Below are 22,800 nucleotides of genomic sequence, written 5' to 3' on the forward strand. Positions count from 1 at the left end.
GGCATTTGGAAGTGTGAATCAATAGTATTTTTACTCTAAAAATGGACCACTTGGCACTTTTATGAAGACTAGGGTCAGGGCACTGGACTGGTCAGATTATAAGGGTTGCACCTGAGTTGATAACATCTGCTATCCATATGCTGCTATCATGCTGGTAAAGCTATGGCTAAGATTAGTTTGTCTTTTTATTACTGTCTGAAAATTTTTTTTCAACATTAATTGCACAGGGGGGGGCAGCTGCCCCCCCTGCCCCCCCTGCCCCCCCTGCCCCCCCCTCTAAATACGGCCCTGCATGGGGGCAATAAAACTGTTACGCGTGTACAACACGAGGCAGTTTTCTTTTCCCCTCCATGGAAAGTGTATGAAAACGTATGAAGTAGGCCTACTGCAAGGAACATCCTGATGTCCCTCATGACAAAGGAATACATTGTCTCCAACAATCGTATGGTTTCTTTGAAAATATCATAACGCCATTAGTGTGAAGATTCGGTGAAACGTTACAGCGAAACTAGGTCGTCTTCCAATATCGAACTACACGTATACGTAGTGCATTATGGGCCTAAGTCAAAAATTACATATTCGAGGTGTCTCCTAGCAAACCAAGCTTTGCGCTTGTTGTACTTATATAAATCTCAACTGAATCTATCGCTGAAGTCGTAAGTCAACCAAGGTAAGTACTTACAACATGTGAGGGTTAACAAACGCAGAGGTAAAGGCTGAATGGCGTCACTAGGCACAAATCCCCACAAAATGGCTATTCTTGCGTGACTCTAATATTACATATATACTTGAGTCGTTCGTTTTTAGCGATTTGGATAGGATCGGGCAACTGATAAGAATTGGGGGGGGGGGGGGGGGAGGTAGGAATAGGGCCGGTTAGGGTTAGGACTGAATTAATGAGACTCTTATGAAAATAGCCATTATGATAAAGGAAACGCATTACAGGACCTGCATAAAAATAGTCGCAGTTGAAAAAAGTGATGATTCGGTGAAACGTTACTGCGAAACTAGGTCATCTTCCAATATCGAACTACACGTATACGTAGTGCATTGTGGGCCTAAGTCAAAGATCACATATTCGAGGTGTCTCCTAACAAACCAAGCTTTGCGCTTGTTGTACTAATATAAATCTCAACTGAATCTATCGCTGAAGTCGTAAGTCAACCAAGGTAAGTACTTACAGGGAATAGGGCCGGTTAGGGTTAGGACTGAATTAATGAGACTCTTATAAAAATAGCCATTATGATAAAGGAAACGCATTACAGGACTTGCATAAAAAAAGTCGCAGTTGAAAAAAGTGACGTCACTAGAGCTATCTTGCATAAACAAATGAACCTGCATCCGATATATCGACATATCAAATAAATTCTTCGCTTGAATCTGTTTTGATCGGTGAGGGGGGGGGGGGGTGAGGGGGATATACTGTGAATTAATGATGTGAGTGATGATAGTGGGGTGTGTCACTAATCATTCGGTCCAGAAGTGAGTATAGGAACTTTGAGACCAGGAAAATACATCGCCCAACACATCACCTATCTGACGGGTCAGTATGTCAAAAGCTTATGTTCCACTGTGATAAATGTGTAGGGTCGTGTGCATGTCTACTCAAGATTACAACACATTACCAGCAATCTACGGTGGCTGTAAAAGGCCACGCGAAATCTTCTTTTAGAATGCCCGAATTTATTTTTTATAACTCGAGCGCTCGACGTATATCTCGAGCGCTCGACTTATATCTCGAGCGCTCGACTTACGTAAAGGTCACGCAAAATCTTTTTTAGTTTATTTTTCATAACTCGAGCGCTCGAGTTATCATAATGAGGCTGTATCAAGATGCAGTCCATCGTAGTTGATCTCTTCAATCTCGGTCTCACCCAACTTGAAATTCGGTGCGTTTTAGCAGAGAAGTTTGTGGTATAGTCTTACCTAATTGAAATACGTCATCATCCGTCTGGTCGTTATGATAACTCGAGCGCTCGAGTTATGAAAAATAAACTCGGGCATACTAAAAAAGATTTTGCGTGACCTTTACGTAAGTCGAGCGCTCGAGATATAAGTCGAGCGCTCGAGTTATAAAAAATAAATTCGGGCATTCTAAAAAAAGATTTTGCGTGGCCTTTTACAGCCACCGTAGCAATCCCTAACTTGACAATGACAAATATTATACATAGGGTACCAGAATTCAAGTCTCCTGCCACTACTCCTGTAAAGGGAGACTATGGTCCTTATGCAAAGTTTCTGGAAACATGTATTCATTAAGGAGACGAGGAATACTCAAGTATCAGGTCGGCTCTTAGACGAGTGTAAAACTAGTCGACCGAAGTGTTGAAATAGTGCCTTCATCTTTTATTAACGGCTCATATTCTCTTCCAAGCCAGGATATGAGTACTGACTATCGTCAGTGTGGATGTAAAACTAGATGACCGACACTTTAAAAGTATCTTCCTGCCTTTTTATTACGGTACATGCATTTTTTATTCCTCTCATCTTTCTATTCACAGCGAACCAACACTCGAAAGAAATCTTCCATCGAAAATATGTTTTTTGGTGAAGACTGCTTTTATGATTCAGACGACCCCTACTACGGTGGCAGTTATTCTTCCGACGATTACGAAAGTCCTCGAGGAATTCGCCTTGCCAGATCGACGTACATCAAAGACGGACGTGTCCACTCCGGTGACCATGCGGACACCTTCAGAACGCGTCTACATGACATGTTCTTGTCTTCGGACTACTGCGATGTCACTCTCGTGACCAGTAAAACTACCTTCAAGGTCCACAAGGTGGTTCTGGCTGCAAACAGTGCTTACTTCAATGCAATGTTCTCATCGACATGTTCCGAAGCATTACACAGCGTCGTTTCATTTAAGGACAACCCCTCCGTCACATCAACTGGGCTTTCTGCAATTATAGAATACGCATATTTGGGGTCTTTCGACATCACGCACAGTAGCGTGCGTGAAATTTTGGAGGTGGCACGCCATTTACTGATGGAAGACGTTACTAAATCTTGCGAGAAATTCATTGAAGACATAACCATCAAACTGGATAACTACGTCGGGTTGTTTGAAACTGCGAGGGATTTTGGCCTCACTGGCGTCGTAAAAAGGATAGAGCGATTTCTCGAATGTAATGAGGTCAATATGGATAACTACTTCGAAATGATTGATTTCGCTATAGCAAGTAACAGTGATTCAGTGCTCGAGAAAGTTACTGCCTTTATCTCTCAGGAACTTCACTATCTGATGTTTTCCGATGAATTATTGGTCATTATGGATCCGAAGATATTCATCGCAGTTGTCAAGGCAGATAGGCATGGGATCTCCACCGACATGACCTTGATCAACTTCATTCTAAAGTGGGTGGAAACAAGTCCCAAGGACAGGCTACCGGTCCTCTCAAATGTGATTAAAGAGATTAATCTTCTCTGTTTCGAAATGGAAAACTTGGATGAAATTGCCAACTTGCCATTCTTCAAGGAGGATGAAAAAGTAAAGGAGCGAATTTTTGAAGCCAAGCGTTTTCTGCTGGAGTCAAAAGGACGTAGCACTGAAGATGATCTATATGTTTTCGGAGTCTCTGGTCTGGATGCCGTGTTCTATTCCATTGCAAGTGACACCGTTATAACAAAGAAGAGGGTCTTACAAATACCAAGCCACAAAAATCGTTTCAGACAAGTTACGATATGCAGTTCGTCTGTCATAGCAGTGAGTGATATTCTTTTTCTCATTGGAGAACCCACCGTCCAAGCTTTCGGCGAATATGAATGCCACTGTTTTAGCTACGACCCTGCTCGCAATGTCTGGAAGGAACACGCTAGTTTGCCTTCACACCGAGAAGGATATACATTGGTCTCCTCAGATGGTGAGGTGTACGCTATCGGAGGAAAAGGGCATTACAAAGAATCAAATAGGGTCGATGTCTACGACTTCACTCGGGATAATTGGCGGACTGGAACTCCACTGCCCCGTTCTTTACGGTTCTTTACTTCGGCAGCTTTCAACGACAGTATCTATGTCTACGGTCATGGCGTCGGGGATTCAAGTGCATATAAATACATGTACATGTACGACCGCCAAAGTGGGAGGTGGGCAGTGAAACAAAGCCCCATGGATTATCCTGGCCGTTATAGTACATGTACATTCGAATTTGGACATTTAGTGGCTGGTGGTAAAGGTCTCTACCTAATCACACAAGTCTCTGCTGTGCAATGCTTGTATCGCGACCATTTACCAGCACTTGGTGTCCAGTTTTATGACCAGACTTCGAACCAATGGGAATACTCCACTTTATACCACGCGATCGATGATTTTAGAATTGACGTTGTATTATCACACAAAGATGATATGTACATCACAGGAAGGTATACAAAGAAGGATGCTGCTGATCATGGCTATTGGAGTAGGTCGCCGGCGTTATTCAGGTTTAACGAAGCGGCCGGGACAATTGAGCTTTTGAAAGACAACCTTCCGCATGATCATGTTGAATTAAAAGCATTGGTGAGCATTCCAAAAGCTTCCATTGCTTGGCTCGCCGAGTCATGAAAGGAGCGAAAGACAGAATAACTAACGATATCCCACTTATAGGGTTTGTGTACTCACATTATTTAAAGGTGGAACGTGCTGGGCAGGCTAGTGCGTGGGCATGGCTAAGCAGACGGTATGAGTGTGGGGTCATCCCTCCATCCAAATCGGTAAAGCGAGCGATGCTCCACCCTCACACAGGGCGGTCATGGAGCGCTCAGCGAAGAACAAACGCGACCTTTTATACAAGCGTGCTCAGTAAATACACGTCATATAATCGATATCAGTGACGGAGCGAATACGTGACATCATAATAACGTCATACGTTATGTTTGATCCTAAGTTTAGAAATATCAGTTTCGCGAATTTGGTATTTAAGTTACCCCTCCGTCATGATATGTGGAAGCCCAGGATGAAATAATTGCCAACCAAGGAGGATGAAAAGGCGAAGGAACAAACTTCAGACGCCAAGGGCCATATCTGCGTGAGGTAAACGGACGGCGTAGCGCTGAAGATGACCTACATATACATGTACCTGTTACAGCCTCTCGCGAAAGGAAGCATTGGCGAGTGTCCAAAAAGCCGCTGCTAGGCTCGCTGCGCGATAAAAAGAGGGCAGATTGCGCTTTCACCAAATTGCATGTCCTCCAATGGTACGGTATCGAATGAGAATTTGGACTTCGCTTCATTGACGATGTGACATAACAATCATTATCGGGCAAGGATCCGCTAACGCCAAGTTCTCGCCAAGACGAGCTTTTTGCCTTGACACTCGCCGGTTCTACTACCGCCTTGTCTGGTATCCAGATAGCACTTTTGGCTACATGCTTGTCTCATTTCTAAACAAATGCACAAAAGACACACCTTTGCACATATCCTTGCTGATTTCAACGTAAAGTCCAAATTTTCACCAGTGACAACTGGTGAAACATGAATTAAAAATCTATAAGATTTCTGGTATCAATTCCTCCAAGTTTAAGTGACTTTCTGTTTTTGATGATATCCATGATTAACCGGGTATGTATGTTTTTTATGCACGTCGATATACATGTAATCATTTAAAATGTCAAAGGCAGGACAACTAATTACTGAGTATTAATCATCATTGAAAGTTTATTCGTGAAATAGCAATTAGAATAAATAAAGACGAAGAATGGGAAAGCATATTGAACCGTAAGCCGCACAAGGAACAAATTTCTGTCAATAAGGGGCACTAACTAAAAGAAATCGTCTTGGATTCAATGGCTATCGCAGTCTTTTTCTAAAACCCCTCAAAGATATGCGATTGCCCGACGTCACACCACAGCACGGTCTATGAAATAGAGGATTTTGCACTGGCACAAGTGACAAAATGATCCATTTCTTTTTCACTTCGGTGTTCCGAGCTAAAATGTGACAGATTTGTTCGTCGGTTTCATCTCTGCAGTGAAGTTATAAAAATCATTATCTGAGTAAAAAAACATGGACTGTGCATAAGACGGATATAAGACGGATATAATGAAGTCGTCATCCAAGTCGTAGGCAATCACTTAATACGACTTCATAATTTCCTCCTGATGGTCCGATCTAGAATTTTAAAATCCCTGTACATGTACACGTAGTTTATCAATATGAAAACGTTCGTCACTTAATTTAAATCCATGCCGATCTACCGCCGTTGTGCGTAAAGGAGGTGACTGCCGGTGAGTCGGCACGATTCAATCAAAGTTGACACTAGATGACAATAATTCACTCTCAAAGTTGAAGTCGGAGTGGGAGTCGTAAATGATGCGCAACCTCTCAAATCAAGCGAGATATCACACATTTCTTACACGCTGAATATTCGGCCACGAGTTGGCAGCGGTAGATTCTAAGTCGTGGTAAAGTCAAATCGCGGACGGCAGTTTGGAACGAACGGGTTGTCACGCGAACTGGCGACTATACTTTCCCAAATTACCGACAACTCGCAAACCAGGGATCATTGCCGGACTGGCTACATGTACGTTTATAATGTACACGAATAAAACGTCCCGGCCAAATTCTTGTTGTTTATTTATTCTTGGAAAATGCATAAATGTGCACACATCTAAAATCACAGCTTATAAAATGGATGGAAAACCTGGGATAAGAAATGGCCTTAACTGTGCGTGCTGTGCGAATGTCCTACTCAAAACATGATTGTTTTTGCATTTGCCACCAAATCAACATACTAATTATACAAAAGCCAAATCTTTATTTTTGGGTCCCAATTTATGAAATAAATCATTAACTGCACTGAGCACTAGTTATTATTATCATTATATTATTATTTGAATTTATCATTTCGACAGAATCTATAAAAAATAGCCTATATTGATAAGAAATGGTAGCAAAACGACTTGGTCCCGAATAGGTCTACTCGTTGGATAATCTCAGACCATCCGGCACCTTCTTGGGAAAGCATAAAGGCCGGACCCTTGTTCCATATTTTAGCGCAGCATAAATACTACGAAGATGACAGTTATTATCTGGAAAGGTTGTTGTCCAACCCTTGATGAACCCGCATTACTGCTCCCCCCGCCACCGCCCGCGCCACCGCCCGCGCCGCCGCCGGCAGGAGTCGTATCACCGCCGGCAGGAGTCGTATCACCGCCGGCAGGAGTCGTATCACCGCCGGCAGGAGTCGTATCACCGCTACCAGGATCAGTAGTGCTGAAGTTCTTCGGATTCTCTATGACTTGCTTGTCGAAGTTTCCCACTGAAAATAACACGCACATCAATATCAAAACTTGAGAATTATATACGTTTTATAGCTGTACGCCGTTAGAAATGAATGGTGGTCCAGGCAAATAGAAATACAGTGTTATACACAATGCCAAGTGCAGTTTCTACTGTTATGCACACGAATTTGCTACATAGTACTACCATTGTCTACTTACTGACACACCAATAATCATGGTGATATTCAAAGTAGTTTTCATGATTAAATACAGGCAGTGCGTCAAATCCAGAGTCATTCAAACTTATACAGAAACTTTGAGTTGAGTTTTCTCAAAATGAAAAATTTGCCGATTGGCCACTTCATGAAATCATTAACGTATCAATCAACACCCTATAGTCATATCAAGGCCCATGATGCAAAAAAACCTAAAAGCTTACACCATTCGTTAAAAACTGGAAATTTGGAATTGAATTAGAAAATTTCTAATTGCGTAAAACTGAATTTCGTTGCCATTGTGTAGGCAGTACTATTTATGCACAGGCAAAAGTCTCCGTCGATGGACAGTTGACGGCCCATGGACGTTCCGTCCACGGAGGTCCATCCATTGATAGCTAATGGCCGATGGATGGAACGTTCATGATTAATCCCAATCAACTATTTGTGGAGGGAGACTTTTTCCTGTGTTCCCAAGCATTTGGGACAACCGTGAAACCCTAAAATCATAGGCGTCACGGTATTCATAGGGTTAATTTGTAAAACGGACCGGCTTCATCTCAATTGAAAAGCTCTTCGCCATTGTTTCAGTCTCACCTTGGTCTAATCAGAGTCTTTCAAATAAAGAGTTAGAGTCATGCATTCGAAGTCTGGAAATCTAGGTGTCGTAAGCTAGATAGCCCCTAAAGTGTCTGTCGTTCAGCGTCCCGGCTGTGGTCACCTGGTACGTAGTTGTCCAGCTCCCCACTGGTCTAGGTCTACCAGGGGGAGGCACCTAACATTGTCAGTTCTTCCCGGACGTCTTCGTATTAGATGGCCTAGCCAATTCTTTAATTTTAGAATCTCTTTGCTATGGTACTAGACTCGGAACTGGCGACTCAGTTCTTGAGATAGTTAGTTAGCTTACCATTGCATTCCTTGCAAGTCGTTGGACAGTCGAACGCATCGTTGCCATTGCATGTTACGCCCATGCAAAGGAAGTTCTGTTCGGATACCCTGCTGCAATTGACTGAGAGGAGAGACAAAAGATTAACGTGTTCGATTTCTAGCGCCGCGCTTCGGTAAGCATCGGATCTCGCGCCTTGAGGCGCATGCCCAGTATGAATCGAGCCCGAACGCTCTCGCGCCAGGCCCGAGTAACTTCAGGGTAAAGTAGCGTCAAAAAGAATGACCAGACACACTACCAGATTTGCGTTAACTACAAAAACGACTCACTAACCTTATTGAACAATTTTTTCACATCCAAATATCAATTTCTTCCAACAGCTATTCTACTTTTGCCAAAAAACTGCAGTCTGATGCAATAAACACATTTCGTGTATTTCGCAAGACTGGCATTTACAGGATCGTTTGCCATCTTTTCTCAATGGTCACGTGCGGCGGCCATTTTATGTCGAAGTAACCCGCTCGCTGGGTCGCTCACTTCGGCCTGGCGCGAGATGAGGCGCCAGTACCAAAAAGAACGCACTGGCGCTTACTCGCACAAGCGCCGCGCGAGTAATCGAACACGCTAAATAAGGGGATCATGCTCAATGTGCGCATTCTTACTCTGCGCCGTGAAATCATCTTTTAGAATGTACCCACAGATTACATTAATAATCAACCCATATACATGTACATGGACATGACTACATTGTAGTGGAGAGAAATCCGATTACATAATTCTTCCGATGCAACCAATTCGACATTTTTCGGGAACATCTCAAAGACACAAATATAGTTTTTTCAATTTATCTTTGCAATATCATGTTTTATGTGAAAGCCTACCACCCGATACAGTGTGGAGACCTAATATTTTATATACTGATCTCTGTACGCTTTCACTCGAAGTACACTCAACGGTAGCTGCAGAAAATGCCTCGCTTTCGATTCGTGCACTTGGGGTAATGGGTATATTCAGTAGAAGATCCTAATGCACATCACGAACGTTCCCCAGAGCTCGGCTTCGGTCATACTCGGGAATGCATACTTCACCCGCCAGCTTCACCCGCCGCCACTTCACTTGCATACTTCACCCGCCACCCACAGCACATTTTGTATGTCTGATTTGCTGTACTTGCTGTACTCGCGGAACTAGCTTTCTTCATGAAACCCTGTCTTCCAAAACGCGCTTTTCGAAGAATACTTACGCATGCAGCTTTTGGTCAGATCGAAGTGAGGCCATGGCGAATTTGGTGAATGACATTTGCTACAGTCGCATGTTGCGTGGTCAAAAGTGCAATCGTTGATGCGTGATTTGCCACCACAATCTGAAAAAAGCCGGACAAGGCAGGTTTGAGAACCGCATCTTATCTCGAATCCTTATCACTTCAGTTCTGGACACAGTACGGGAAGCAAAATTGATATCATTAAACGTAAATAACGAAATTAAATTAATTTTTTTAACTGATATCACTTGTGCGCGAACTACATGTAATAGTAAACCATAATAAACCATTGTGTGTGCCGAATTTTTTTATATAATTCTTTTCCGTCACTTACTCTATGTACTTATTTATAATTAGTTATAACTAACTAATTATAGACACAAGTAAGTAGGCCTACAGAATTATTAACGATTAAATTCGAGAATTACGTTTATGCCCACCAAATATGTATGTTTACATGGGCTGTAAAGGCCGGGTCACTCACCACAGAGTTTGTCTTTACACTTCCCAGAACAGCTTGCACATGTTGCACCCTGTACGTAGGGGTTTTGAGGAAGAGGTCCTGTATTTCCACTGAAACGAAACCCTTTAAAAGTATCATATATATCGGGGTGGCCCGTACGGTACGTACACGGAATGTAGAGCAGATTTAATTGTGTACTGATCGAGTTGGATGGACAATCACAGTGTTTGCTTGGACTTCTCCGCGTCACATCATACGTGTACAAGTAGCATACTTACGTGGGCCCATAATTGCATACGTAGGTCCAGGTATTTGCATTACACTTTGCGGCCCCGCAGCCGAGTAAAGTGGAGTCTGCCCACACCATCTGCAAGTAATCATATTTTGAGTTGAGCTTAGGCTAAAACTTGTAACCCTAAAGCAATGAGGGATGAGTTTCCGCATCGCTTACGATTACGATTACAATTACGATTTCAAAGTCGTAATCGTAATACTCTCAATACCGGTGTAACATCTGTGGTTGTTTCCCATGTGTCAGTGTTTCCAAACAATAGGCAGCTAGAGAGATCATGACTTTTCAATAGGGGGAAATACAGAAAAACTTGTCAATCTATCTTTTAGCGTTCCCAAACAATGAGGGGAAACACTCAAAAATAGAAACACTCAAAAACATTACACCGGCATGAACCAGAAATTTTGTTTCCGCATTCACTCCAACGACTTGGTGTACTGTAGTATAGGCCCTATACTCTGCTCTCATGCTCTGGGTGCACTTTTCTCGGCGCTAAAACATGATCAAAATCGCCGTTGATCACATTAAATGAAGTTCCTATGTTTGACAGATATGTTCTAAAGTATTCTTCAATGAATATTTCACCTTGAATTTGATATGTAGCGTGGAAAATAGGCTTTTCGCTAATCCATGTAATCGTTTTTCGACTTACGAAGATCAGCCGGAATCCTCGTCAGAACGAGAGAAAGTACCATCGACGATTTCGCCGGGGATGACGTAGCACCAAAAATCCATGACGTCAAACACAAATCGTAATCGTAATCGTAATCGTAAGCGATGCGGAAACTCGTTCAAAACAAACTGAATGCCAAATTTAAGTGTAAGAGTCTGTTCCTTGTTTTCCACTGAACAGTATCCCAGGTTTTAAAAGGGCACTCTTCATTTTGAAGGAGTTCTAATTGCTTTAAAGGGGGACTATAGGCAGGAGCAGGGGGTTAAATTTGCCATTTTCAGGTGACTATACAGTAAGGGCACTGGGTCATGTCTAATTCACCATTAAACATATCCCTCGTTCAATGAGCGCGAATAGTTTTGACATCATTGAAGATTGGAGAGCCCCCTATTGGTGACTTTGTCTAACTTTATCTTGCCTGCTTAGCTGCTGCCTATAGTGTAAGGGTCTAGCCAAAATGGTGGTACATGTGGTCAACCCTTAATTTAATATATTACATACTTTAAAATGATCTTAATCACACGACTTGATAACCATGTACACACAACGTTTCAATGCAGTTTCTAGCCCATTATCGAGCCTATGTGCTACCTCGAAAAAAGCCTGAAAAACAGGAAAACCCCTCGGTGTAAAAATAGTTTGGCATCACAAGGCTAGCCAACCAATCAGGCCATTGTTTCGTCAGCCAATCACTTTCGCAATAGGCACCTCGCACTTCGTCCCTTTTGGGGACGAAGTATTGGTCGGTTCTCAACGCCACCGCAATAAACCGGGTTTATAGCGGTGGCTTTAAGAACCAATTTGGCATGTTACAGTTACACAGCTACACAGATAACATGCTTGTCTTCGTAAACGTCGGGAAATTTTTAATATTTAATATTGAAACAAATGCACTCCACCTTGATGTGTATACATGAAATGAACTGCTCCTTACTCTACACTTTTAGCAACAACGAAACCTTTTTTGGCCAAGATAAATATGCCCCCCCCCCTCGTATAGTGTGAATCGTCTTTACCTGCGTGTAATGTCCGACATTGGCGGTGATCGTATCCCCGTACATATACTGTGAGTGCTCGTTATACCAGTCCTGTAGGGCGGAGGTCCATGACGTATCGGTTGCCATGTTCTGACCAACAAAATAGCGCCCTGAAAGAAAGCAAACACGATCAGGTCAAGGATAAGCGAAGGTCTTTCACCTGAAAATCCGTTCTTCGGTCAGGTTATAGACCAAATTCAACCATCTGCGCCACTGTCGGAGAGGATGAACGAGTCATTTCTCATGGAAACGGCAACCAATTAAAATAAACAAAAAGCGAATGTTCACATGCACAGGCGTAATCATTTAAATCAATCGGACCAATGCGACTGTGCTTTGCTTAAAAACTATGAACTTTGCTTATATACTTTCAGAGTTAAATCGAAGAGTGAGAATGCGCAATATGATGCAATCATATTGCGAATTTTCCTTGGGGACGAATTATCCGGGGACGAATTTGCGGGGACGAATTTTCCGGGGACGAATTTTCCGGGGACGAATTTTCCTGTAACCAATCAAATAAGATATTGTTTTTGGTTCAATTATAGGCCTACCTGGAATTCGCCTTTCTCTCGTTGTGTCGTGACCAGTTGGACAGGTATCAGCCCACCCTTGGGCAATGGCGGCCACTTCCTCATCCCAATACTGAAACAAATGTTAACCTTTCCAGCAGTTCAAATTTCAATGTTTGATCGCGACGCATCAAATACTGCGCGGGGTTGTAAATCTGAAATTTGGACTATGATATTCCGGACAGTCGGGTCAGTCTGTGGTGAAATTTTTGACTTCAGAATGATGTCCGTGGAATGACGAGGAATTAAAAAGGTCCGAATGATTTTGCCCCGACTTTCGCATATTTTGCTTAGGGGCAGCATTTCACGGCCCATAAAATGGATTCTGAGAGGGATTTTGGACGGAGAGATATCTTACCATCATCGCCATGTTGCTAGCGTCAGACAGCAGTCGTCTCTTCTCATTGTGGAAATCAAGGATAAGTTTCTTGTTAGCCAGATCAACGCCTAGAGAAAATAATAAAATGTAGATTGTGCGTCCAAACCAATACCTGTACGGGGGCGTAGCTCACTTTTTAGTCTCGGGGGAGCAAAATGATGACATATCTTGGTCAGAAACATATTTTTAGTGACTTCTGGGGGGAGGGGGGGGGGGGCACACTCAGCAGTCTTTCACTTATTTAAGGATATTTGCCATTTCCACCAAACACAGCGATCCTGGTATGGTGTTTTTCAAAGGTATAATACTTGGTTGACCTATGGGATCACACAATTAGTAATGTTACACAGCCCTGCATTGGTAGCCGGCTTCAGTTGACACAATGAAAGAGCTATACTCTGGTTAGGCCTACCCGAACGATAATCTAGTGTCCCGCAACACCACTATCTTTGGGTAAATTGGATCTGGTCACATTCCTGAGTTCCACCAAGTACTTTGGCCAGAACGATATAAAAAACACATTTTTATAGCTGTTTGCGCTAAATAAACCAAATAATTTTTGCCTCAGTTACGCCCGTCGGCCTTCAGGGCTTGCATGGCGAGATAATTTGCTTCGCAATTCTATATTTCATAGTGTGTTCCATAACACTTAGTTGCCCTTGCCGATGGAGGCCAATCGACTCCACGAAATCTGCTTCGTGGAGGTCGATGTGATCAAGATTTGCCCTGATAACCCATTGATATGACACTGAGACGCCGAAATTTCCGAGAAATCACTACATAAGTTGCAGCTTGTGCAAAACCGTGCTGCGCGTCTTATCACCAGGACCCCGCGGCGATCCCACATTACTCCGGTGCTAGCCAAGTTACACTGGCTGCCTGTGCGCGAGCGTATAATTTTCAAACTACTCCTCCTGACCTTCAAAGCATACCACCGGCTTGTACCAATTTACCTGAACGATCTCATCCAACATTACGTGCCACCTCGTTACCTTCGCTCTGAATCTCAGGACCTTCTCACTTGCAGGCAATATAGACTGAAAACATTTGGAGGTCGAGCATTCGCCACTTTAGCACCTCGACTGTGGAACTCTCTTCCCCCCACCCTGAGAGCTACATCGGATGTCTCAACCTTTCGCAAAGAACTCAAGACCCTTCTTTTCAATAGAGCTCACCAGCGCCGGTGAACATTCGTTTCAAGTGATACAGGCGCTTTACAAATAACAATTTATTATTATTATTATTATTATGAGTAGAACAATAGAAATTGCCGTCTAGGTGTGGGCTAGGCATTCTTTAAACGGCGAGGTAAGGGCAAAATAACGTAGTGTCATTTTTTTAAAGCCACCCAATACGTCTTCAAGTATAACGGCGTCTTCTCTTACCTGACTGCAAGACAGAACTGGAATTCGTGGCACAGGCAGATGACGCTGGGTTGGTCATTGAACTCAACAGCGTCCACTGCGAGCAGTCCTGCAATATGAACAGAATTGAAGACTAAAATTAATAAACCTGCAAACCGAAGTCATGGCCATCTACCGTCGTTGTGTGTATATCTACTTCACAAAAGTAAAAGGAGGAGACTTTAGGATTGATATTAATATTCACTGCCAGTAAGTCGGCATGACGGACGTCAACACTTGCAAGATCCATCTGATCAGTGTTCACTTTGACAAATATCCAGAAACTTGGATCATTCGACAAGTGTTCGTTTTATACCAAATATCCAGAAACTTGGATCATTCGACAAGTGTTCGTTTTATACCAAATATCCAGAAACTTGGATCATTCGACAAGCGTTCGTTTTTTATCCAAGTGCGGCGAGTTAAAAGGAAACCTATAGCGAAACGCTTGTAAAAATTGGGAGTTTTGAACGGCCCGGTTAAAACCCAAGACGGGAATAATCTTCCATTGATAAATAGTAGCAGTTTCGAGTTTCCCTCAGTTGATTATGTAGCCAATGGGCTGCATAAGAAGTAATCACCAATTCAGTTATTTTTACTACGTTCAGCTAGTCTAAATAAAGACTTGAGCCACGACTGGATCACTTTAAGTACACCTTTAAGTCGTGTGATTTCGATCTGTTATTATTCGTGGACGAATAATTATCTTTATTAGCCTTTCATCTAAACTGAATAGTGTTTTCAAAACAAGTTTTTACAGCGAAGAGAATACCCAGAGGAAGGGGGCCGTCTCGTACGGTGGGTGGCGTCGCACTTCGCGACAAAAGACCGTTTAAAGGCCTACGCTTTCCGTGCACATTGTATTGTTATTACCTGAGGCTCAGTAAATGTATAGGCCTACTAATTGAATGGTGCAAAGTGGTCAAAACGTTGAGCTACATCTTGTAACCACATGACGTCAACCATAAAAAAAACCCGTTCATTTAAAATACGGTAATGCAAAGATGAATTGATCAAACCATTTGTATTGAAAATAATCAACGCCAATATATCGCAATGAATAAATAACCTTATCATCAGGTTGGTTTCAAAAAGCATTCTTAAATTTCTCAAAAGACATTTCAATTGAGATTTCGAATTTGAAATTGATATTAAAGTATCACATTATTGAATAAATATGTTATAGCATCAACATTGGCAAACCAAATATGTTAGAATGTTTTTCGAGACCAACCTGATAATAACCTGAAAGAATTAGAGTGATAACTGATATGTTGGCGTCAATTATTTTTAAAGTGATATTTCGGTCAATCTATCTTTACAATACCATGTTTTAAATGAATCCTTACCGATAGAGCGCGGAGGTCTGTGATTGAATCCAGTTCAGACTATTTCGTCCGAATATATTACATGTATATACTGATCTCTGGACGCTTTCATTCGATGTGCACCCTACGGCGTCTGCAGAGATTGCCTCGCTCTCGAGTTGTGCACTGGTGGTATAAATGGGTGAATTCAGCAGAAGATCCAAATGCTCATCACGAACATTCCCGAGTGCTCGGCTTCGGCCTTACTCGGGAATGCAGATTTGACCCGTCATCTTTAAGTATCGTATTGATTTTGACAAATTTTCGCATGAAATAGTTTGACGGTTTCAACTGTTGAGTGAGTGAACCTGCTCAGAGCGCAGTTGATCTCACTCTCGTCACCTTGTCGTCAAATTAACTGCGTCTGTGGAACTTCGTGCAGTTATCCGCCCCGCCCACGAGTTCAGGGGCAATACTGGCCCGGCCCCACGCGCCAGGGCGCCGTCCCAAACTTGGAGATTGGTCTAATGAGAAGAAAATACTTACCGAGTCCACAAGCAGAACCTTGTAGAGGAATAACAGCGGGATTGCTATTATTTTCACCACTGAAAGACACAATACAAGTATCAAAGAATGAAAAATAAAGTAGGCGGGGTTACATTTCAAATGTGTGAAAGCCTTGAAAAGTTCTCACGAACTCTAATGACACGGTGCCTTACAAATCATTAACGACCGCGTTACAAATCATTAATGATATAAGTGCAAATTTATCGCTTCTTAATTGGTGCCCCGTTGTTACTTTCATTGCTGTAAGCGACAAGCTGGGCGCATTGTTATTGCCGTCCGCGACAAGCTGGGCGAGACAGTCAATCGTCTGCGTCTACGTAGCAAACAAGTGTCATTTCGATCGTTATCGACAAGAGAATCAACAAAATTAGAGGGTTTCCTGTTGCGACTGATTCTTATGGTCTCATAAACTCCATCAGAAGAATTACAATATTGTTTTGCTAATTTTGAGTTAGGTTACGCCATGGGCATGCACCGTGCTGCTTCACTGGGAGTTGGGCGACCTGTGACACAAATGAAAGAGGCAGTAGCACCTACATATCGAAACTGTCAAAACTGTCAAAACTGCCTATTTTTTGCCGTTTTTTACATAGGCCCTACATCTAGCTTTGTATAGCTTTAACTTTACAAAACTACATGAATGTAAACAACGGGTCTAGCATGTATGATATAGATATTAAAATATCTATATTAGACATGCTCGAGCTATCACTGCAAAAAAACCGGCTGTAGTATAAATGAAGCCTGTTTAGCTCGATCATTCGATGCGTTTCAGCACGATTAAATAAATAAACGAATCAAGGAATGATCCGGATAGTCAATAGGTTGGCCACACAAAGTTATCCTATGGTCATGACGTCATGTTCCGGCCTGGCATTGTTTCGATTCAGTTCGATATTGTGCACATTGTCGTTTGATGTCATTCAAAATGATTAATTTGTAGGCAATGGGTTGGCGACACCAAGTTGTCCAATGGTCATGACGACGGCCCATCCTGGGATCAGGCTTTTTTTACTCCTTCGTCATCATATATGTAATCGACAAGCGGAGTATATTGGGAACCACTGGTTATGACAGGATGGCCGACGGCCATGTTCCGGCTTGGCGTTTGTTTGATCAACTTGTCCTAAATCATTGAAACTGGCGTATACCTGCATATATTCGCAAAGTAATCTTCATCAATTCTTGATAATTCCAAGAAAATATGCGTCCGCACCAAGTTGTTTTCTCGCCGGGAGGTTGGGAACAGCGACGTATCAAGGCTGCTCATACGTCTACGGACAAAACTCAGTAGAAAGATGACGTAGGCCTATTTTGTGTACATTTCTATCCGTGGTTACGTATGTAAGGATCCGTGATAATATCCTGGTCTCAACCTCCCTATTGTCTTAGTTTCATACTGCGTACGCGTTCCAGTTTTGTCGTCTGATCAAATTACGATTTGAGTTCAACAAGTACGATATGACCTGTTTGAACCTTGACTTCATCTACGCCTACTTCAGCCAGTGCCAATCGTTTCAGGCGGTTTTGACTAAAGCGTATAGTACTTTATTTATACTTACAAAGCAACCAGGTAAAGCAGTATTTATATTCTAACCTATATCTTATTTGGACGATGGTCGTTTCTGGAATGTTTTGCAGGTCAAGGATATGGGTCAACTGAAGGCTACTGCGACAACGTATAGGCGTTGCGGCTTTCCCTGCACTGCAAACCGAGGCACCCAAACAGAGGATTCGGTTTAGCAGGGGAAGAAGACCTTATATTTGCAGTGCAGGGAAACCTCACCCAGGGCATACATCCATAGAATTTTTGACTGGTCATGACCATGGTTGAGATGGGGGGGGGGGGGGCGGAGGTTATTGCGATCGTTTATGTTTACTTTCGGGGGTTATTGGATCACCAAATCCACGCCGATGAACGTCCCTCAGATTGTTGGGCAGGAACAGCTCTTAACTCATGATATCAGAGGAACTACATTCTGATTGCACAAATAGCGGCCCTACTGGAAAGTGAGACCACGCATTGATTTCTAAAAGTAGTACTTTTGACGCTGATTGGCCAATTAGTGATGCGGGTCCCTTCTGGACTTTTAGACCAATACTGGGACGAAGTGCGAGGTGCCTATTGCGAAAATGATTGGTTGGCGAAACAATGGCCTGATTGGTTGGCTAGCCTTGTGACGTCAAACTATTTTTACATCGAGGGGTTTCCTGTTTTTCATCATGGTTTAAGCTTAAATGCGTTTGGGCTGGAATTCATGGCTTTTTTCGAGCTCGCACATGGGCTCGATGTACAGCGTAGCGGATCGAGGCTCAATGGGCTACCTGGACTTTCTGCAGGGTTGTCGACAGCGACGATCTCAATCATCAACAGCAACGAGCAATGTCAGACCTCTGTGACGGGGATTGGCTTATAACATATACAAAAACTTCAAGACCAACCTCATGCAAAATCTATTCCCTCGTCCACTCTTGACATTTTTGGCTGTCAAATATAACTTGTCGTGAAATTTCAATAGCACTTTCCTTTCGTATTCATTGCACAATGACTCTTATTGATGTGTTGAAGGAGCTTGTCAACAAGTCATCAGCAACATTTAGTGGATTGGCCTGACAATGCAAACCACGCTTATGTCTGCAAATTGGGAGGTCTGTGCACCCTTAAAAATAAAGGTTTTGGAGCTTTTGGGAAACCGTTGAGGTGTTTCAGCCAACACTATGCACCCCATGGTTTTCTGGTAAAAGGAACCCTTTTGAGTTTTTCCAACCGTTTAAGAGATGCTTTTTCACCTGTATATGTAGCTACATTGAAGAGTCATTAACACAAATTCTAACCCCTTTATCTCCGACACCCACCACTGGGAAAGCTGAAGAATTGGGTTTCTATAGTCAGGTAGGCGTACTCTACCCCACAACACATTCAAATCATTTGTACCCTGCATGTTGAACAAAAGTCACTCAGCTCCCGGACTACCTGGACGTGATGACACAACTGACTTCGGACTTCGTCGCTATTTTCTGCAGCCAACCGAATGAGACAGCCTGCGAAAATAGATTTCGGCCATTTTGAAAAGCCCTTTTCACAGGCAACGTATGTTTACCATGGAATAAATGTAACAATAGACAAGCTTATTCAAGCAATTTACTTTAAATTGTCCATGTCTTCCAATGTTCATGATATTTTGAATGCTTTTGGTGATGATTTGATTTTAAACATGGTTTCATGTCATGTTAAACTTACGCTGCCTGAGAAAAAGACTTTCAAAATGGCCGGAATTTATTTTCGCAAACCGTCTATTAGGAACCGTTGAAAGTGCCTACACATTCTCTCAGATTAATATGGATATTCTAGTGTATGAGAGGTTAAGTGTATCATAGGCTAATTTGTCTCCTGCATCGACCGTCTGCCACGACATTCCTAATTGATTACATTTACAAGACACAAGGGCCTATATAACAATCGAACAGATTTTATCGCAAATCTCGTATGGTTTTCTTGTAACCGATGTTGACCCCCTGCAGGTCCAATATGGGATCCGTGGAGTCTGTTAAATGAATGTCGCGTGCGGTAATGTCCTTAGGTGACATATAATTTGTATGTACTCGTGTTGCGTTTTTCTGGTTAAAGAGATATTATCCCAGCATTTTTGTTGAGAATTTGTCTTGAACGACTGATGAATAGAAAAAATTACGCGAAAACACAGTGCACCGAATCACCCTCAGTGCACAACACTTAAAACATGTACATGTACTTACATAACGTGTACATAGTACATGGTGGTTGTTTTTACCCTTAGGAAAATGTGTCTCATTTTCGCCATGGTAAATCCACAAAACACCATGGTAAACTGACAGCACTTCACCATGGTGAATTGGGACGGTGAAATATTTCACCATGTTAAGCATGGTAAAATCGACATTCACAATGGTGAGCATGGTAAACTCCGATTTTACCGTGGTGAATCTGAGATCTTTTTCGTAAGGGTATAGGAATCAGCACGGTGTCACAGGGAATGAGCGCCCGATTTGCAATCGGGAGGTTTGAGGATATGCAGTGATCTTTTTCGTAAGGGTATAGGAATCAGCACGGTGTCACTGGGAAAGAGTGCCCGATTTGCAATCGGGAGGTTTGAGGATATGCAGTGATCTTTTTCGTAAGGGTATAGGAATCAGCACGGTGTCACAGGGAATGAGCGCCCGATTTGCAATCGGGAGGTTTGAGGATATGTAGTGATCTTTTTCGTAAGGGTATAGGAATCAGCACGGTGTCACAGGGAATGAGCGCCCGATTTGCAATCGGGAGGTTTGAGGATATGTCGTGATCTTTTTCGTAAGGGTATAGGAATCAGCACGGTGTCACTGGTAAAGAGTGCCCGATTTGCAATCGGGAGGTTTGAGGGTATGTAGTACAGTGTAGCTTGTAATTTAAGCTGAACCAAAATGTGTGCAGCACAGAATGTGCGCTCTTCGGGATAAAAATAGAAAGGTGGTTTGAAAGTAAAGCGCTTTGAAACAGTCCAGTTGTATATAAAAAGCGCTATATACAAAAAGTTACACTACATTTTGTTTCATTTTATCGAAGAAGTCAGTGCTTTTCAATCATGTACATTCCTGTTGCAATAAATCGCTCGTTGCACCCTCAGATTACTTTTTTTACTCCATCAAGAGGCGAAGTGTATTGACAACCACTGGGTAGGCCTATACGAAGGTGCGCTTAGTGCGCGGCGGGCATTTAGAGTAAGATATCGCACAAATCGTTGTTATTTTCGATCAAATATTTAGAAAAAAGCTCTGGACACGCATACTTGCCTACTATCGTACAGGCTACAGTACATCCGTAGAAGTGCACTTGCATGTAGAAAGACAAACGAGGCTGTATACCCCCAGCTAGGCCTGGGTGTTCGACTCATACAAGTAGCTCTCAATTTTCCAAATAACATCTAATAACATAGGAGCAGCGGTGGTGGAAGAGAGTCGGCCTCATGATCTAAAGGCCGTGGGTTCGACTCTCGGCCAAGTCAGTGCTTGGTTCCCAAAATGGTCGAGTTCAAGTGATCGCCTTCTGGTTGCGTCTTGAAACCCCTGATTTATTTCTGTGGAGACCGGGGTAATAATATGGTATTCCAAAAAGCGCTTTGAGCAGAGAAACTTGGATACGCACTATAAGAACTAAATGTTATCATTATCATTATTATTTGGAATTGGTTACCAGTATTTTCTCTACGAAATATCATTAAAAGCCATCAGGAAAAAGCACAAACATTACTATACATGTATGGAGAAAAAAACACTTACTCTTTCGTGTCAAGTCCCTCGGACGCGTAGAGAGCCTTCCGTTCCGTTCCTGATGATGCCACCAGAGCGATGGGCGACTCCTCGATGGCACCGGTCTAAAATACTTGGCGCCTACTTGAAACTGTTCTCGCAAGCGAAAGTGGTTCGATATTCCTATTCACCCTGGCCAAACTGTCAGCGGGTTGTCTTAGTTTGTCCCGTGCTGGCCTATCATTTGCTGGATGATGTGACGTCAGCCCGCTAAGAACTGATCCGCCCATGCCAAGGGTATATATTGTAATTGCCATGCCATGACATCCTCCCACAACGGGCCTTTGTGTCATTTCGAAAATTAATACACTGAATCAAAAATCTTTATCTTTGTGTATTTCAGAAACGATTTGATTCCTGCTGTGGAGGATGGGCAACGAAACGATTACTTCTTATTTGATATTCACCAAAAACTTGAATTTTTTACAACGTTATATTTATCAGGAAGCCGACCAATCAGCGCTACATTCTCCAAAGCAGACAAAGTAATCAATCATCACGACCGCCCCACCACACTGCTATCACAGCGCCGGAGTATGTCAGCGCTAGTGCTGTTGGCGGTGGGCCCCTTAGCCCATTGAAATAGGCTCTGATCCGGGCCTGTATGGAGGGATGGGCTAAATTGTTGATCTAGTTCATGCCGATCTGCCAGCGATTTGCTTATTATTAACCCGGCCCTGACTGATGTTCACTGCCGGAAGGTCAGCATGATCTAGTTGTGCCAAAAAAATTTTGACACTAGAGGCGCTGATTTCATTCCGTAGGATATCGCGTACGATTATCAAAAATGCCGATGTCCAACTATCTCATAGCAGATCGTCTCGTGTGACTGGTGTATAGTGAGGCTGGAGTTGTATAGGGTTCACGTTGTCACTTGTCATGTTTTACTAGTAACGAGTAAACTGACTTATCATGTTTCCCTCGTAACGAGCAAACTGACTTGTCATGTTTCACTCGTAACGAGTAAAGTAACGAGTAAACTGACTTGTCATGTTTCACTCGTAACGAGTAAACTGACTTGTCATGTTTCACTCGTAACGAGTAAACTGACTTGTCATGTTATACTATAACGAGTAAACTGACTTGTCATGTTTCACTCGTAACTAGTAAACTGACTTGTCATGTTTCACTCGTAACGAGTAAACTGACTTGTCATGTTTCACTGGTAACGAGTAAACTGACTTGTCATATTTCCCTCCTAACGAGTAAACTGACTTGT

At 42.7% G+C, this 22,800-nt stretch overlaps 2 protein-coding genes across 3 annotated transcripts; one reads left to right on the forward strand and one right to left on the reverse strand.

Annotated features, from left to right (window-relative positions):
- The first annotated feature begins 588 nt into the window (after positions 1-588).
- On the forward strand, positions 589-5,487 carry LOC135492750 (kelch-like protein 3). 2 transcript variants are annotated; one of them, XM_064779385.1, is made up of 2 exons: positions 589-670; positions 2,502-5,487. In XM_064779385.1, the coding sequence occupies exon 2, from the start codon at positions 2,538-2,540 to the stop codon at positions 4,542-4,544; it is 2,007 nt and encodes a 668-aa protein (XP_064635455.1). In that variant the 5' UTR covers positions 589-670; positions 2,502-2,537; the 3' UTR covers positions 4,545-5,487. The 2 variants fall into 2 exon arrangements, with proteins under 2 accessions (XP_064635455.1, XP_064635454.1); XM_064779384.1 differs by lacking the exon at positions 589-670 and adding an exon at positions 1,041-1,169.
- A 1,483-nt stretch (positions 5,488-6,970) lies between these two features.
- Positions 6,971-21,780, reverse strand: LOC135493001 (cysteine-rich secretory protein 2-like). Its single transcript, XM_064779750.1, has 11 exons — positions 21,552-21,780; positions 16,236-16,294; positions 14,365-14,452; positions 12,959-13,047; positions 12,583-12,673; positions 12,008-12,138; positions 10,305-10,393; positions 10,048-10,136; positions 9,546-9,665; positions 8,324-8,425; positions 6,971-7,239 (listed from the first exon to the last, which is right to left on the reverse strand). Coding segments are annotated over exons 1-11 (1,128 nt in total). The 5' UTR covers positions 21,553-21,780.
- Positions 21,781-22,800: the final 1,020 nt, after the last annotated feature.

The sequence above is a fragment of the Lineus longissimus genome, chromosome 8 (genome assembly GCF_910592395.1).
Source record: "Lineus longissimus chromosome 8, tnLinLong1.2, whole genome shotgun sequence".
Lineage (NCBI taxonomy): Eukaryota > Metazoa > Nemertea > Pilidiophora > Heteronemertea > Lineidae > Lineus > Lineus longissimus.